This window comes from Antedon bifida, chromosome 4 (assembly GCF_963402885.1).
Source record: "Antedon bifida chromosome 4, ecAntBifi1.1, whole genome shotgun sequence".
Taxonomy (NCBI): Eukaryota; Metazoa; Echinodermata; class Crinoidea; order Comatulida; family Antedonidae; genus Antedon; species Antedon bifida.
This window is the reverse complement of record NC_136229.1, coordinates 31400502-31419575: the sequence shown is the minus strand read 5'-3', so window position 1 is coordinate 31419575 and position 19074 is coordinate 31400502. Positions and strand designations below refer to the sequence as shown.

The 19074-nt window shown below is 31.3% G+C and overlaps 1 protein-coding gene across 1 annotated transcript; it reads left to right on the top strand.

Moving 5' to 3' along the window:
* The first annotated feature begins 4639 nt into the window (after positions 1–4639).
* LOC144839803 (uncharacterized) lies at positions 4640–18717 on the top strand. The gene is made up of 2 exons (XM_078695302.1): positions 4640–4692; positions 15941–18717. Exon 2 carries the CDS (start codon positions 15958–15960, stop codon positions 17005–17007), a length of 1050 nt encoding a protein of 349 aa, XP_078551428.1. The 5' UTR covers positions 4640–4692; positions 15941–15957; the 3' UTR covers positions 17008–18717.
* The last annotated feature ends 357 nt before the right edge of the window (positions 18718–19074 follow it).

Here is a 19074-nt window from a genome sequence, read left to right as displayed (position 1 = left end):
AAAAATCTCTGAAAAATGACCAAAATATCCACTTTTTAAAATTCAATAATTATGCGATAATATTGCCATATATGCGCATATATTGTGTTATAAACATATTATAGAGCCATAGTAACTAGTTATTGCAAAAAATAAAAGGTCGAAATTTGCCCATTTTTCGAGAATTTCCCTGTACTATAGTACAGGAAGTTTTTCGAAAAATGGCCAAAATATCCACTTTTTAAAATTTATGCAATAATATCGCCATATATGCGCATATATTGTGTTATAGACATATTATAGAGCCATAGTAACTAGTTATTGCAAAAAATAAATAGTCGAAATTTGCCCATTTTTCGAAAATTTCCCTGTACTATAGTATAGGAAGTTTTTCGAAAAATGGCCAAAATATCCACTTTTTAAAATGTATGCAATAATATCGCCATATATGCGCATATATTGTGTTATAAACATATTATAGAGCCATAGTAACTAGTTATTGCAAAAAATAAAAGGTCGAAATTTGCCCATTTTTCGAAAATTTCCCTGTACTATAGTACAGGGATTATTTTTTCAAAAAATGACCATAATATCCACTTTATAAAATTAAATAATTATGCGATAATATTGCCATATATGCGCATATATTGTGTTATAAACATATTATAGAGCCATAGTAACTAGTTATTGCAAAAAATAAAAAGGTCGAAATTTACCCATTTTTCGAAAATTTCCCTGTTCTATAGTACAGGAATTTTTTCGAAAAATTGACAAAATATCCACTTTTAAAAATGTATGCGATAATATTGCCATATATGCGCATATATTGTGTTATAAACATATTATAGAACCATAGTAACTAGTTATGGCAACAAATAAAAGGGTTGAAATTTGCCCATTTTTCAAAAAATGCCCAAATTGTGACCATTTTATTTTAAAAAATAACTGCTTATTATACGTCTGTAAGATGAGGTGTCTATTTTTGTGTCATAATTCTGGTGTCCTTTAATATGTTTTTTTTTCTGTTTATAAAAAAAAAAAAATTACCGAGTTACCAAACCATAACCTTGTCTTTCCTATTAAAATTAGATTACTATACCCAACATATGTATGAATAAGAATACAAGTTATATCGAAAAAATAAGATTTTAGTCATTTGGGTAAATATTTTTTTGGAAAAATCAAGGACTGTAAGTTCTTGGAAAATCACAATATTCTTATTAGAATTCAAATGTATTAATCGAAATAAGTAAAGTGATTTTTGCAAAAGTGAATATTTTCCAATAGGGCCTAAAATAAATTGTTTCCACTAGATTTTCTCAATCAAATTTCCTTTTTATATCACCATGTTTTATCATAGTTTACTACTGAACCAATCTTTTTACGGACTGTTTAATGGGTTTTGTGCTCATAACTATAATAATTTATACTTTTATACAATGCTATAATTATTATTATTACTGAATCACATAAAATGTACTTGTTCTTTATCACAAAAGCCTCTGAGATTGAACACTAGTCATTCGATCCCGGTGGGTCACATCTTCTTCTAAATCTTAGTTTTGTTATTTTTTGTTGCATAATCGTTAGGCCTATAGAAAAGTATTTGTTCTTGTAAAGGATAGGTCCCAGCAAAAAGTTCCATTGATCATACATTCCAATAATTATCAATCTATAGTTTCTTCTTTTTTTCCTGTGTGTAGTGTTTAACATGATTTTCTTTTTGTACAAGCACTTTTTTATCAGTGAAAACATTGACTATACATATAATATAACTTGCATTTATCGTTGTTGGTATTTTTTAATTCAACTTGAAAAGTAGGCCTACTTGAAAACGTAAATATTAGCAAGATTGTAATTTATCTTTCATCAATTATAATTCATTTCAAGCATGTACAAATTAATTCAATAGTCGCACCATGATGATGTGGGACGCAAAATGCTTTAATTAGTGTTAATTGAGTTGACCAAGGTGTGAAATACACGCCGCCTTTTGTTGACTTGCAGGACAACCTCGAGCAGGATAGGCTGAACATATGTGATGTTTTTAAACTCCTTAAGAAGGTTTTTTAAGTTTTAATGATTCGATCCTTGGTTAGATTTCGCATTGCGTCAAAAGCAGCGCCTGGCCGGGATCGTCCAAAGGTTTGCATTTCAAATCAAAATCAATTCAAAATAAACATTTATTTCCTTCAAAAGCAGAAAAGATAGAAACATAATCAATAACAATGAAACGTAAGAAGGTTAAAATAAAAAATGTAACGTACAAATCATATATATCTCGGTATCTTTATTAAAAAACAATAACATATAAAAATACAAAGGCAGCAGAAGTGCTGAATTGACGTATTCTTTACACACAAAAAATTATTTTAAATATATCAAAGGTAAAATGTATATAAATATGTATGTCAATAAAAAAAAATAGGTTCCAATTGGTGAACCCAAATATTTAGTTGTTTATTTACTACTATTTTCTAATAATTTCATCAAATAGAGGACAGGACTATTTTTAAATCTTTCAGTTTTTGCGACAGGAATTTTTTATTTCCTTTTATTCCTACGTTGCATTGATTAAACATTTTTTAAATTGGGTTGCAAGCCATAAATGTCATCATTTGCAAGGGTCATGCATTGTATGTCTACAAAGCACTGTTGGTTGGGGCTAAAAGTAAAATACACTAGTATACATTCTAAACATAAACCTGCGTCCATCAGAAGTGGCCAAAAGAAGCAATGATATCTTTTTAAACCCACTATTCAAAAGTGACACAGCCCTATTTATTATTTCCCAAATAACGTGGAATCCTGTTTGAGAATGAAAGGGTTCAAAATGGAGAATTTAAAAATGTATAAAATACAGACCAGTAGATAGAATATAATCAACCTGCATTTGTAGTTTTATTCATTATTTTTCTACTAATTTATGTTTATATTTAGGCCTATGTCTATAGGCTACTTATACCACATGTACAATAATACGGTAACCCTCTAATTTGCGTTTACTGGTATTTTGTTAAATTTTAACTTTTCGAATGGTCATGTTTGTTGCATTTAGTCGTCGCAGGGCTATACATTCATTTATACAGGTACACTTAACTAAAAACTGGAAGTATTATTACGGTCGTTCAACCCGGACCATTAGGCCTACAAATGGCCAGCGGGTCCACGCGCCCTGGGGGCTTAGGGTGGTAGGTGTATGTGGAGAAAGGGTGGGGTGATTATCGATTTAACTTTTGTGAAGTAATATAAATCTTTTTTCTAACTTTTAAATTACTTTAATAAATAAAAAAGACTGTTTTTTCATGTAAATTTGTTTTTTTATGTATAGAATATTCGTACACCAACTTATTCCGCATCTTTGCTCGTCCATCAAAGTTTTCTTGTCGAAACAACCCACTCTGCAAAATTTAACAAGTCCGTGGCTGTGGAAGACGGAAGATTTAGTCTACCTTGTCTACCTTGCCATCTGCCATTTGGCAATGACAGTCTTCTTTCTCCATACTTCTCTATTTAGTGCTTTTAGTTCCGAATATGTATTTTTATTTTTCTATCAAGCATAGCTATCCTTTTCCTTCCTCTTCTTGTTTTACCTTCATATCTTCCTTCTATCACAATTTTCAATAATCCTCCTTCAATTCTGTGTCCAATCCATTGTTTTGCTGCTCCACTATCCTTAAGCGCACTTATCTAAAATACAGTATAGAGTTAAGGTTTGAATATATTTGAATGAAAAAATAAATCGTGTACACACTATACTTTTCTTTATTTAAAATCATAATAAATTATTTATTTAAAAAAATACACGATGAATGAAGGCTAATTTGTAATTGTATGGTTAATGTCATCAATATATTAACGCAATTTAATTACTTTACAATTCTGTTTGAGCATTAGCATCAGCAATGAATGTACCGTTTTATTTATAAGTGGTAACGACTAATATTAGACGAATGTTATTTCAAATATAAAATCATTTTAAAATATTGTACTGTAAATTTGTTTAGATAAATGAGTTTAAATATACATATTTGTATCAACGGTCAATAAAGCACCGATAAATGAAGCACCGACGTTAATAGTGAACAAAGAATGTATACTGTAACAACACAACACAATACCACTTTTACAGTGAATAACCTCGAATATTACTCAAGATCGTTCATATTTTTGACAGATGTGGTTAATGAAAAGTTGATCTTCTCTATCAATTTTGACACTAACAATTAGTTACTATAGTGGTATGGCCGTGTTTGTGTACAAAAGCTGATATAGGCCCATGACTATACGTAACATATGGTACATAGGAAAGGTACCTTGTGCCGACCTTGCATAGAAGAACAGACCACGGGAATAAGAGAAAACACTCTAGAATCACAATACATACTTTAAGTTGAATATTCTAGATTTGTGACGTACAAAGAGAGATTAACAATGTTTGGAAATGTGATCTGCTCTCTCGCGTACAGCGCGTACGAATTATAAATCAATGTGAGTGAGAGCTAATAGTCTGCACCAATCAGACCAAAGCTGAGTACAGTGTAGTCTGCACCAATCATAGTTACGGTCAGGTACTAACTTAAACGTTTTATGCTAATTATGCACATGTATTTAATATGTAATCTGGAGTTTAGCGACAGTTTAGGTTAGCGTTGGATATCATAAGGCCTATTTTTGTCACTGTGATGATTCGAATATATTATCACTTGTTTTGTAAGTATTACCAATTTGTTTGCCTTTATTAAGTTTCATTTCTACATTTCTATTAATATTATTATATTGTTTACGAAGTTAATTATTGTATTCTTTTGAGAAGTATTAAAAAGTATTAATGTCAATGAAATGTTTTAAAATATAGTGTTGAAAACAGACATAGTTATTTTTGTTTAGGATTTGTTTATATTTGATAGAATACACTAAAAATGTAAAAATATTGATAAGCGTTGTATAGACTAGAGTATACACAATTTATTATACCATTACATAACACTAAGTTACGGGCTTATACATTCAATATTGTAAAAATAGACAGTATTTTCTATGCAATTATAGTAATGCTATTAGTTATTACGGGATTTCTTGCACTAATGTATGATAATAATAATTATACGACACGCATGTGGATATTGAATTTATAGCACTTGTTTGAACAGTACCAAAAGATATATATAATCTTTGACAGTACTAACGTCAATGTTGGGTCAATAAAAAGTACTGAAATATTCACTTTCAGAAAACGATGGTACAACAAAAAGTTCTGTCTACACTATCAAACTAGTTTGACAAAAAAGTGTGATGTGCCCAAATATGGTAGTGATATGACATCACCATGTCCATATATGAGCACATCACATTTTTTGTCACATAAAGTTTGATAGTGTTGGTAGAGCTTTACGCGATCAGAAAAACATTTTAAAAAACAAGGCCATATATATGGCTGCAGTCGCGTGCTCAAGTTAGTGTTTACCGACCAACCGACCGACATAGTAAGCTGAGTCGGTAGTTGCACGCGACTAATAAACATAGAAAAGCATAAAATAATAAAAGGTCCAAGTTTAATATTAGATGATTCCATTATAAAGATTGTTTGTAAATGTAATTGTGAGAAGGGGGAACACTTACAAACACGAGTGTCAATGACCAAAAAAAATGATTTACAAGAAATGTTAAATCAATGTTAATTAACTCACTAAGTTCCTGATGCTAATAACAAATTATATACTTGCACATCGATCTACTTGTCTAATTCATTGGCATTTGCATAATTCACATGCGCGTGATTATGCAAATCAAATTATGAATTGATTTACGAATCAAATTCCTTTGTCTATCGGATCTTGCTACAGGGGACCGCTGTTTGACCGTGAACTTATTAGATTGCTCTACTAATTAGCTTATTGATTCATAAATATATATAGCTATTGTTTTATATGCAAGTTCTTTTTACCTGCAAACTAATTTCTTTTATTTATTAGATAAATCGTATCATGGTTAATGGTTTTAAATTTGTATAGCGCAAAATACAAATAGTCTCTATGCGCTGTTTAACACAAGTGTAAAAATCAAGAAAGTGTTATTGTTATATAAACCAGGAAAAGGCCTAATAAACCGAAAAAAATTGACCAAGGCAGCAGAAAAAAAGTCCGAATACGGAGTCTTAAATCACCACACTGTTTCACTAACTTGCTAGCAATTTATTATCACAATGATTTATAGAGGGATTTTGCATGTAAAATTTAAAATATATTACAATGCAGCTTTATATATTACAATTAAATATTGTTATGTTCTGATTTAATATAAATTCACCAAAATGTGAATAAATAACAGTAGTAGTGACTGATCTAAGATACACAAACAAATATTAAATAACAAATAGCTAAAAATCGAAACTTCAAAATTAAAATTGTCAGAGAGGAATTGCTTTTAAGTATATCAATTAGTAGGAATATTGGATTAACAACATAATTACAAGTTAGCAGCACAGTACAGTATTGCTATAATGTTTTCTTATACATTTGTGGCCTATAAATAAACATTGATACATGATAGATTAGAAATGGTCACGTGGTTGATAAGAACAAAGACGTTTCTATAAATAAAACTGCGTTAAGGGAATTCCCTAAATTGGTTGAATCACAAATGATGCGTTAAATAAACTGAGGTCAGAGTTCAACTTAATAAAAGTTATCAGTTGGTATCTTAACATCACTTAATTTTTTCCAAAATTTGTACCTCTAGAGTTTTTTGCGAGTCAATAAATGCACTGTTACGTAGCTACTGAAATTGACTAGATATAGGCTAATAACGCAAGTGATGTTTGTAACGAATAACGTTCCCTCATTCTATGAATATTGGAAGAACTCAATGGTTCCAATATTTAACGTACATCAGCGTTGGTGTAAATTGGTATTTTGGGATATTGTAGATTGGTTATGTGGAAGTTGCTTAACTTGTTAATTTCCTGGTGAAATTATTTCTCTTTTTGTTTTTTGTATGAATGATTTGTATATGGATGTTCTATCCGAAAAAAATAAATGAATGAATGAATACATTTTCGATGTACAAGCGCCATAAAGCCCAATATTTTCAGTTTGATTTAACACTGTGTTCCAAATTAATCAACGTTTACTTGGGATAGGCCTACACAATATATGAAGTATAATTAAATTTGTAAGTTGTATCATAACTTATTAAAGGTTCTGACATGGTATATGTTCATAAATAAAACATGACTGAAGACACGTGTTATTCATTATATACGCATGTTGACGCAATCATAAATATTAAATAAATGCACAACACTTATTAATATTTATGGTTATTATTTATTAAATTCATAGCAATATTTTATAAATGCAATACAGATAATAATTCTATATTATGAAAACAAAAAGGCATACGTTTACTTCTTGCGCGTACAAAAATCGTTGATCACTTTATGTTAGATGGAATTTATTTATTTATTCAACTTTGTTTTATAAGGTGGTAAATTATAGATACTTTTAATAGCATAATAATAATAATATAATAATAGCATAGACGTTTATGTACCGGTATTCAGCAGGATTTGAACCATGCTTTTATCCATGACAAGTTAGATACCTATCCATTACATCAAACTGACATTCACTTTTTATGCAATGCAATTAACCTGATTATAGGCGCACCATTTTTTTTGGAGAGGGTGGTGGAGATGTACAGTATGTAGGCCTATGTATTACATTATAAATGTACACGAAGGTATGCAATCACTAATTAATATAATATTGATAGAAACTCAAAAATTAGAAACATCATCATTAATTATAATAATTATAAATCAATCTTGGGCTGCATTATAAATAATACTAATTTTAACTTATGTAACTTATGTTAATTTTGTATTACAATACAATACAATACATTAACACTTTTATTTCACACTGGGGAAACCCAATATTTACGAGTTGTTGTTTCTTTTACTTTTGTATAAACTTCTCACCTCCAAGTGAACTCTTTGTAACGGTTTGCAAATTGTTAATCTTGATTAAAGAAGCAATCTTTATGGAAGATCGAGGAGGATTAACAGATGATCTCAATAACTAATTTCTGTGCGGTCATAAGTTCTATAATTATTGCTTAAACTATTGACCCGAAGTTAAGATCATACAGATATTATTATTTAAGTTAAGATACATAGGTGATATATTGCTATTTACCCGACAAGTTAAAGATACATAGGGGATATATTGCTACTTACCCGACAAGTTAAGATAGGGGATATGTTGCTATTTACACGACAAGTTAAAGATCATAGGGGATATATTGCTATTTACCCGACAAGTTAAAGATACATAGGGGATATATTGCTATTTACCCGACAAGTTAAAGATCATAGGTGATATATTGCTATTTACCCGACAAGTTAAAGATCATAGGGGATATTACTATATTGAGACTCGATAAGATATATACATACAGGATATTACCATTGACTCCATACAGTATTATATAAGATCATGGATTAAGGAATAGATAAGATATAGGATAAATTCAAGTGGAGTTTGCTGTCAAAAACTAAACACAATTAAATATTTAACTCAATTTTCCCGAAAATGTGTCAAACGATTACCATGTATACTAAACCATTGATATCGGTCTGTATCTTCTATCTATTCCCTTATTTACACTCTTTATTATTACCAAATATATACATTATACCAGTTAAATGAAGTAATACTAGAATGTAAAAAAAGCTTGGTTGCAACAAGGAATTGACAGTTCAGATGACGTTGACGTTACGTTGAGTCCGGAAAGAGTGAAGTTTGAAAGTGCGTTTTATTAAAAAATTAACAGCAATCACATCACGTTATAACCAGCCTGATCAAATTACTTTTAAACAAAGAATAGTCATTTCATCTATTGGGCATTCGTTCTTTGCGTCAAATCTGAGCTAGCTATAAAGTTTTACAATCAGCTAAGAATTATGAAAAAAAGATCAGAGGGTATCGGGGCTAGATTAATCCGGTTTATATTAAGCACAAAAGTAATAGTTAAACTGGATTTTCGAGTATTTATATATCGCACGGGTTAGGATTAAGAGGAGTTTTTGATGGATTAAGCCACGCGTAAAGATTAAGTTTGCGCGTGAGAGATGAAGGTTTAGGCCTATAATGAAGGTTTATAGATTGAAAAGTGAGAGTGGTGAACAGGTTCGGCAAGGGCGAAACATTCTCAGGTACTATTCAAACTATAAAACATTGTTGCTGTGGATATTTGCACTTGCTGAGCTACAACTCAGTCGAAGACAAAGAAGATTAGGATTTTGCAAGTTTACGATTAAGCTTTAAAACCAATGGCCGTCTTATACAACATGAAGTAGGTGCTTTAAGCAGGCCAATGCGTAAATATCCTTTTTTTAGATTTACTAAGTCACTTAGCGCCAATAAAAAATGTTGACACAGCCATCTATGTGCGTATCTATTTTACCTCATTTGCTATAACACTTCCGACTCATAACATGAAAGTACTTGTGCAGTATGTAATTTCTCGTGTTGATAAAAATTACCAATTTAATTTTTAAAAAAATATTTCAAAGGCCATTGACTTATTAGTTAATTTTCGGAAAAGCAATATTTATTTTTATCTTTTTCATCGGAATTTAAAGGCTTAAATAAAGCGACTTCTTCGCATCTGCTTAACAATTTGCAATCGTTATCGTCTGTGTATTTGAAGACGAATTAGCTCGATTGATTTTGATAAATATTATATTATCATATCTTGCGGTTAGTGTGTCTGTCAGTGCTTATGAATTATTATTTTTTTAAGTTTTAAGATATATTGTCCACTATGAACAATGAAGATGAATAAAATCATTTAAATTAAGTTATGCCTTCACTTCTCTAGAAAAAAAAGTAAGCCAAAACATTGTCTGACAATTTGTTTGATCTAAATTACAGTTTTTTCAGGTGATTTTTTTTTCTGATCCAATTTTAGGTCAAAGTTAATAACTCAAATACATGGCATATTCAACTTTTTTAGAGGGACAATATATCTTTAATAAAACATTAGTATAATTTAATAATACGAAGAATTTTTTAAATGTATTCACTATTGTCTTTATTTTAAAAAATAAGGTTTTCTTCATTTAAATTGACGTAAAAAAACTTGGTTCCAACTAGAAAACACGCGCGTTTAATTAGGCTACTGTTTGCGAAAATAATATGTGCGTAAATTGTGTTTTTCTTCAATGGGTCGCGAAATATCTGTAGACAATTTATATAATATTACAGACGGACTTTTCGGTTTCTTCTGATTTTCTTCTTTCTGATATGCGTCAGCGTAAGAATTCACAACTTGGTGGTTGTATGCCACTGTAGCCTAATTGTAATGTAGGCCTACATCCTAGTGATAATTGCCATCCATTACAGCAGTTTACCAATAGACCTATATGTCAAATATAAACAGCAGTGAACAGATGTGAACATCGTAATGCTTGGTGTTGACTATTGTTTGTGGATAACGATACTATTATCATTTAACGTCCCACACGGGTTTATGAAAACACTGACACGTGACGCTTGTGACGTGCCACGCGTCATAGCAAGACACACTCACGTGTAGCAATCTGTTAAACGGAAAGGGAGAAACCACCAAACTCTTTTATATATATAGGCCTACCCCTGTACTGACTGAGCTGACCAGTAATAACTATTTTGTAAATGTGTTCTTTTTGTTTGTTAACGTTAGGCCTACTTGCATATGTAAACTCATTTTTATTTGTGACTTGTTTTGTAGGCCTAACGGTGATAATTGTATTCGTTTTTAACTTGTAATTATTATATGACTTTAATTTGTTCGGAGGTATTATTGTATTGATTTTGTGATCTTTCTGATATTTATGTTGAATTTAATTGTCTTTTGGCAACATCATCACAATTTTGTATACATAATATGCCTGCCTTACCATACAAATTTGAAGTATAACATAGTGCGTATAGATAGAAAGAAGAAGAAGTTAAGGAAATAAGCCTGCTAGGCGTTTTTGGTTAATGGATATGCTTCGTCTTTTTTTTCAAAATGATAGAGTGGTGACAGAAAATTCTTGTTGAAACATTCTAAATCTTTAAAAACAAGATGACAATTATATTTCATAATCATGAAAATAATATAACTTGAATTAGTTCTTGAATATGAGTCGTATACAATTCGTATTATTGTAAGAATTGTCAATATTACTTCGTTGTTGCACTAAATTTTCTTTAATACAAATTTACAAAATATTCCAAATTAGAACTGAATTTTGTTTTGGTTTTAACAACAAAGAGATGTTTTAAAAGAGAAAAAACAGCATATATCTACAATTGTTTGCGAGCAAAAATAAATTGATATGAATGAGTTGTGGAAATAAAAGGATAACAACTTAATGTGAGGCGATTTAAAGGATAAATTAAACTTCTTCAATGTTCGGTTACACAATACAAAAGCATTTTTACTGTAAATGCGTCAACATGAAGAGACAGTTGAATGGCACGTACGCAAGTTGTAATTTGTGTCAGCATTTGCATGCACGCGCCAAAGTGTGCAAACTGGCAACTGGCAAAGTCACTATAGAAATGAATTCATACTTATAATTTGATCTGTCTAAGTTTTGAGGGTTTTTGTTTAATATTCGCGAAAATTCAAAGAATGCATAGACCTATCCTAATTACTGATTTATACAATTTAACGTACAGTTAAAAACGTCATATTATTCAATTGAATACAAGAATAAAAAGTATTCAGTACAGGTTGATACCATTATCACGAGCCTATTGTTATGCTGTGGTTTAAAATCGAATTAAACAGTCTTGGTATAATTGCATTATACTCTTTAATCTTGTTATATCTTACTCCTAATAGACATTATATCCGTTTTAAACACTTTTCAAATTTCCCAAAACGAAAAGCATACATTTGTCCTAATAGTATTAGTACGTTGTTGATTTTCATGTTTTTATATGTGTTAGCGGTTAAATTAAAAACGCAAATTTGATACTCATCTATACCCATGTGTGTAGAGTGACATCGACGGTAATGGAAACTGCAAAAAATGCCGGTAACTTCTATTGAAGAAATTCGTTTTTTAAATTTCGGTAAATGACATGGTACCACTAAGAAGCGTGGCTGTTGAAAAATGTTATCAAAATAATTATCCATCTGTTTAAAACAAAAACAAATTATTATTATTATAACATTAGGCCTACTTATCAGAAAAACTTTCAAATGTGCGTTTACTAAATGTTCTAATGATTGTAAATCTAAGTAATAATTTATGCAATGAACATAGTACATTATCGTATATATATTTTCCTCTATGATGACAGTACTGAATCGTGCACGTATATTGGCATTGAGCCAAGAAAATATCCGACATTCATTAGACATGCGCCAGTCGATGACTCATAGTTAAATGCGTAATTGAAGTGTATATCAATTTGAAGCATTAGCTAAGAAATCTCGCGGGAAAATGGATAACAGGCTGAAGTGAGACAGTCCCCCATGGGTCCCATCACGGGCTATAACACCAAGATATTTGTAGGCTATATCTAACTTGCGAACAAGACGCTTGATTACGCATTTGATTTCAACTCCACGAATAAATTATTTAAAATATTCATAAAAAACCATGATAATAATTTTAGTCGGGATTTATACAAAGTATTAGTAAGATCTGCAGTATTGTTTTTATTAGTGTTTGCAGTGCAACGTAAAACCTCAGTAGACTATTCATTTACAGTGGCTATAATGAACGCATTTGATATGGTAACAAATTGGAGTTAGGATTTCTTTTAAGTGCCTTTGTCCAGAAGTTAAAGAATTGTTAGATGTTTTTTACAAATTGTTGTGCAGATAGACCTATATATTTATGACTGGATGAAAGTAATTCAATAATGTTTGAAGGGCAGCTTTGCCGTCAATTTTCAGATCATCTAATGCTACTACAATATTTTTATATATTATTATTATAAATATTTTTTTTTTGCCCAGAAGTTATAGAATCACCATATAAAGCTCTTTCTACACTATCAAAATTTATATGACAAAAATGTGATGTGCCCATACCTATATGTACATGATGATGTCATATCACTACCAAATTTAGGCACATCACACTTTTTTGTCGAACTAGTTTGATAGTATAGGCAGAGTTTACATTATGTATACATTAACATATGTCTATTAAAGTAATTCATAATTAGCATTATAACCTACACATTCATAACCAGTAAAGCGCATTCGTTTTTTGGACCGTTTTCCGTAATTATGATTTTACTCATTCAGTACTAAAAGAGGTTATTTGGAGACATACACATTGCCACCGAGTTACAGTTGCATAATTTAAAATGATCTCTTATTTTTTTTTTTTAACTGTTAATACTTTAAAAGTACAATAATGAATAACATACAAGGCACTTTTTGTATATTTTAATGTTTTATGCTTAATCTACATTTTATAGGATTATTTTAATGGACCTACATTGCACTTATTGTATAAATATGGAAAAATGGAAACACAAACGTACAGCATAATTATTAGTTTTATTAGAAAAGCTATACATGTCCAAAATAAAAGATTTTTAAAAAATCATTTTGTTTCTCTTGTTTAGTAGGCCTATTAAACTTCTGATCAGGGTTTATTTTTATATTTTTACTTAGCTACCATTACATACTACTGTAGTTACAAATAAATGATACTGAAGCTGGCACAAAAGAATAACATTAGATCTAACAGACAGGACCATCAATCACCTGTATTATCTCCGTGTAGGCCTATCAAAAGGTTTCCTTTTTGTCTTAACTATCATTCTTAATTTGTATTTGTTTCATTTTTATATAATATATATATATATATATATATATATATATATATATATATCGAGAAAAATGATATTAACAAAATAATCAGAAAAGATATAAACACAACAGGCTTGATTTAAAAGTGCCTATAAAACAGCAGAAGAGCAGGCTTATTCGTTTTTACAACCTAAATAGCTTTGCATTAGATATTACAAGAAAAACAATTATTCCATGTTTACTTATTAGATTGCATAGTAGTAGTATGTTGAAAGTAGGACAATTCTTTAATTGCGAGTTCCATTCATCTCTTTATTGTTTTCGAGAGGACATAACAAGAATCGTAATTGCAATTTAGCAATACAATCACGTATTTTGCTAACTATTATTGTACTTATTATTATTATATATTGCTTGCAATCTCCACCATCGTTCATCTTTTTGACTGATTGTCTGCCTATCCATTGACATTGATCAGTAAGCATATAACCGTTGGGTATAGAATATTTAAAACATATCAGTAATATATAGAAGTTATAAAGCATTAAGATCTTTTAGTAGCAAGAGAGTTGAATCTCGTCGCCCGAGGGATGCACTTCTTCCCTGTTGGATTACTTTACTAAACAAAGGCTTCATTATGCTAAACAGGCTAAAGTCTTTGTTCGCTTTTGTGTCGTAAAGAAAATGTTTACATTTAGCTTCTGTCTTGTTTAGTGACTGATTGGCTGCTAAAAGGAACTTCCAAGTTCAAATTGTGAAAATTTACACCTGAAATGGAACGCTTGGGTGCGCATGTCTCATATTAGATGCGTAAAGAGGAAAAGATAATCCGAGTATTATTTTAATGAGAGAGAATAACATTTAGAATGAATAATCAATGATTCATCTGTCTGTTGTCATCAAAGTTATGGTTATTTTTGTGGGCCTATCCCATACTATACCATGATTTATTTCATTTATTTACCGTATTTAAATTGTTAATGTTAAAATTGTACTAATTTTGTCATTTCTTTGTATATCATTATAATATTAACGAAAGAAGATCATTTCTAAACCACACAGCAGAGGTATATGGATATAGATAAATGCTATATAAAAAACAATTTTATATAGGCTAAATGAACAAATAAATAAGGTTGTATTTTTCAATGGCCCAATAAGACAATAGACCCGTATACAAAGTGTCGATAAAGAACGGACATTTAGAGATTGTGACGTCTAACAATTCGATCATTGCCAAGTTAGATTCTACGGTATCTATTTCTGGATTGTAGCCTTACGATGACTATTCCTTAATCATGAATAGATTATCTGGTTTTATAGCCCGTAATAAGGTGAAACAGTAACAAAGCAAGTTCACGTTATATCAACCTCAAATTACCCACAGTTGTTAAAAATCTTCACGCTCATCTATAGAATAATTAAGGTTTTGTGGAATAAGCTTAAATCGCATTTTAATAACTATAATAATGCATACCATGAATACAAATTGTTTTGATTCGACGGAGTGACCCAGTTCATTTTAGAGCTAAGTCTGTTATATAAGCATATACGTACAATACGTACAATTATTTATATAACATAACATGTTCATGGAATAAAACTGACTCCATAAAGAGAGGGAATCCATAATTTAACATTTCGATCTTTATTTTGATCATCGGCGTCAAGTTGGCAGCAGTGCGTCGATTACACGCAAATTGACGCGTACGTACATAAGTCGCTTCCAGTCCTTCAAAGTTTGAATGCGCCAGCGTAAAATTACGAGTTTTTTTTTTTCGTTGATGGTACATTGAACGTTTGCACTTAATATTGCCCTTGATTTGTAAGCCATGCCTTCACTTTTGAAAGGGAAAATTGTAGTAAACATTTACGCAAATCACACCACTTAAGAGCCGCAAATTCAAATTACTTGATTTATTTAGTTTGGCGATAATTGAGATAAAACTTGTTTTCAATTTCCGGCGAATATACCACGTGTAATTTACAGACATGGATTTGTATAAATTGATGAAATAGCCACTCTAGATACGGGCTCAGCAAGGTAGAGATTATAACATATCTTTATCCTGATGAGCTGTTTAATTTTATTACATCTATCTCATTAGTAATTAAACTTGATTTGAATTGTTTTATTTTATAGGAGAAAGAGCACTTAGCATGCCCAGCGCTGTTGTTGCGGAAATAAAAGTTGGTCAGGAAAGCCTAGACAAGTTTGGAAATTTAAAGAAAATGAGTGAAATTACTGAAGAAGAAAATACAAAATTAACCAGTAAAACTGAGCAGCATGGGAAGTCATCAAAGAAACAAGGCGTCAAAAAGGGAAGACTAACAAAGAAGCAAAAACAAGAAACAACTGAAAATGGCGAGAAGCCCCCACCTAAACGACGCGGTCCTAAAAAGAAGAAAATGACTCCAGCAAGAGTGTTTAAACTAAAACAACGCCGTGTAAAGGCAAATACAAGAGAAAGGTCGCGCATGCATGGCCTGAATATGGCGCTTGATCTTCTGCGAAAAGTCGTTCCGTGTTACTCGACGAATCAAAAGTTGTCGAAAATTGAAACTTTGAGGCTTGCTAAAAACTACATAAGTGCCTTGTCGGAAATATTACGCTCTGGCTCAGTGCCAGATACAGTTTCGTTTGCGCAGACACTGTCTGAAGGACTCTCTCAGCCAACGAGTAACCTCGTTGCAGGATGTATGCAGTTGAATCCCAGAACTCTACTTCCAGAAGCAAGCGCACAAAGATTGCAAGATCAATATGATTGGCCATTAAAAGATATCATTGTAAATAATCAATACGGCCATAAACAACCAAGTAATTATATGAATTCATTCCAGAGTAACCAGTTGTCAACGTCATGCGGTTACACCAGTATGTTCTATACAGATCCAAATGTTGTCAATTACCAGCAAGTATACAATTCTAACACACTGCAATTCCAAAGCTCACCACTTGTGGCGGGAACCGAGATACATGGACCAACGCCCCCAACCACGCCAAACTTCTCAGATTCTGTTCCTATGAATACGGATTATACGTCATTAATGACGTCATCAACTTCGTCGTGTGACCTCAATTCTGAATGTAGTAGCAGTAGTAGTAACAGTGGCGATTCTTTTGATTGCGACGTCACACCACTAGACGGAAAGGATCTGACGTTATTGTCGTCTGCATCTGAACAAGATTTTCTAGACCAATACGTTTGATGTTGCTGCTGTTAAAAATCTTTTATAATGTATATGCTAATTCTACTGCCTTGTTTTGCCATCATAACTTGAATTGATCGGCAGGTCACAACAAATATTATGTTCCTAAGACTATCGTGCAGCTAGCTGAGAACAAAGCCAATAAGTTCATACTTATCATTCCATTTTGATAAATAAGAAACCATTCATTCATTACTGTGATATGTCTTTTTTAAAGGTTTTATGTAATACTGTGCCATTTAAGACTTTCTTACTAATTTGCCTGAAAAAACATACATGATATGTAACAATACGTTAGATAATTTAAGTACTGAAATAATGACATTTTAATGATGTCTAATTTAATGCAATAATTGGTTAAAACTGGCAAGTTGCCAACTGAAGTGTGTTCCACAGCAATGTTCGTAAATCATTCCATAGGGTGCAAATAACACATTAAATATAATTTTAGTACATTACCTTGGTTAAATGTTTGGGATTTATGGATTAAATTATGTATAAATTGGGAAGTTTCTAATGGTTTATTTGGTAATTAAGTTGTCGGGACACCACTTTCTATACCTCATCATGAAGTATTGACGCATAATGTACAGAATCCACGCGGTTGTAGTATCAACATTCGAACGCGCGCGCCATATTTACGTCTTCGTCGTATATTACCAACTAGATTTTCTTTTTCCATTTTGGAAATTGATTATTTTACTGTTATTGTAAATTAACGAAAAATGTCGTCGTTGTAAATATGCCTACAATTTGTGCGATACTAAATATTTGGTAGTTGTTACTAAATAAATGCAATAATGTAAAGTTACGTCAAAGCTGCTAATAAGTTAATGTAAATATCCACATAGTTAATGTTAATTCAGATTTGTTTGCAATAAACGCGTTTTGATTTTGATCATAAACGCGTTTTGATTTTCATCATAAACACGTTTTGATTTTCATCATAAACACGTTTTGATTTTCATCATAAACGCGTTTTTATCTTATGATAACACAGCTACAATATAAAATCATGGCGTTAATATAGATTCTGTTTTGTATAAAAACGTCAATACTTAGAATGCTAAGGTTGGTTCCCACTATAGAGACAACGCAATGACGTAGACGCAACGCATGCGAGTTGACCAATGACAAGCTACAGTTCGAATAATCCATCGCTTGTGATTGGTCAAATCACTTACGTTGCATTACGTACCTTGTAATTTGTCGCTAGTAAGAACCAAGCATTAGACATTATATTTAAGAGTAATAACTTCAATTGTATTCCTAGTTGTACAGACATAATATGGTATACATTGGATCATGACGAAACAGTTTCACAAGCATTGTATATAACGTAATTATTTAATTAATAAGAATTGCAAGACTACATTTGGTGACCTTATAAGAGAGTTGCTTAATACTGTTTTAAACCATTTTAGCCTTAATTAGCCTATTCACAATTCAGACTGTGCATGGTTATACTTATCGCGTATGTAAATCCGTTTAACATGTGCAAAGTTCTACCCATGCGCAGTTTGAACCGTGATTAGTATAATATGTATCGCTAAGAAAATAACATTCCTTTTAGTCTTCCATTTTTAGTGAAAAAATGAAAGTCTGAACATTTTTTAAAGGTATGCATTTTTTAGACATTTTCATGTTTTCGTACAACAATGTTTTTTTTATCTAAAAAGCTCTGTTTACGTGTTACGTAAATAAATCGTCATGTTTGTATTGGAAAGAATAAAGACGAATGTCATTTGAATAATTCATTTGTTTTGTGTTAAACTGTTATGTGCAACGAAAGGTTGGTGAAATATGTTCACTTTAGGGACTGTATTTATCAATAGGGGTCGAGGACGCTGTTGTTGTCCAACAGATTTTATCAACCCCGCTCAGAGATCACCACCTCCCTTTCTGTGACGTAATCGCAAATTCCCGCAACGCATTGAATTCGCAGTCAACCACGTCTACATTATGACGCCATTAAAGTCTACGCAGGCCTAAGAGAGAAGAGAGATTAAATAAACCGTTAAGCTGTTATTTTACAGATGCTTTGTGTTGTTTAGTCGCATGTGGCCG

Bases quoted from the DNA above. Each gene is read 5' to 3' on its own strand.
- LOC144839803 (XM_078695302.1), top strand. From the start codon at position 15,958: ATGCCCAGCGCTGTTGTTGCGGAAATAAAAGTTGGTCAGGAAAGCCTA.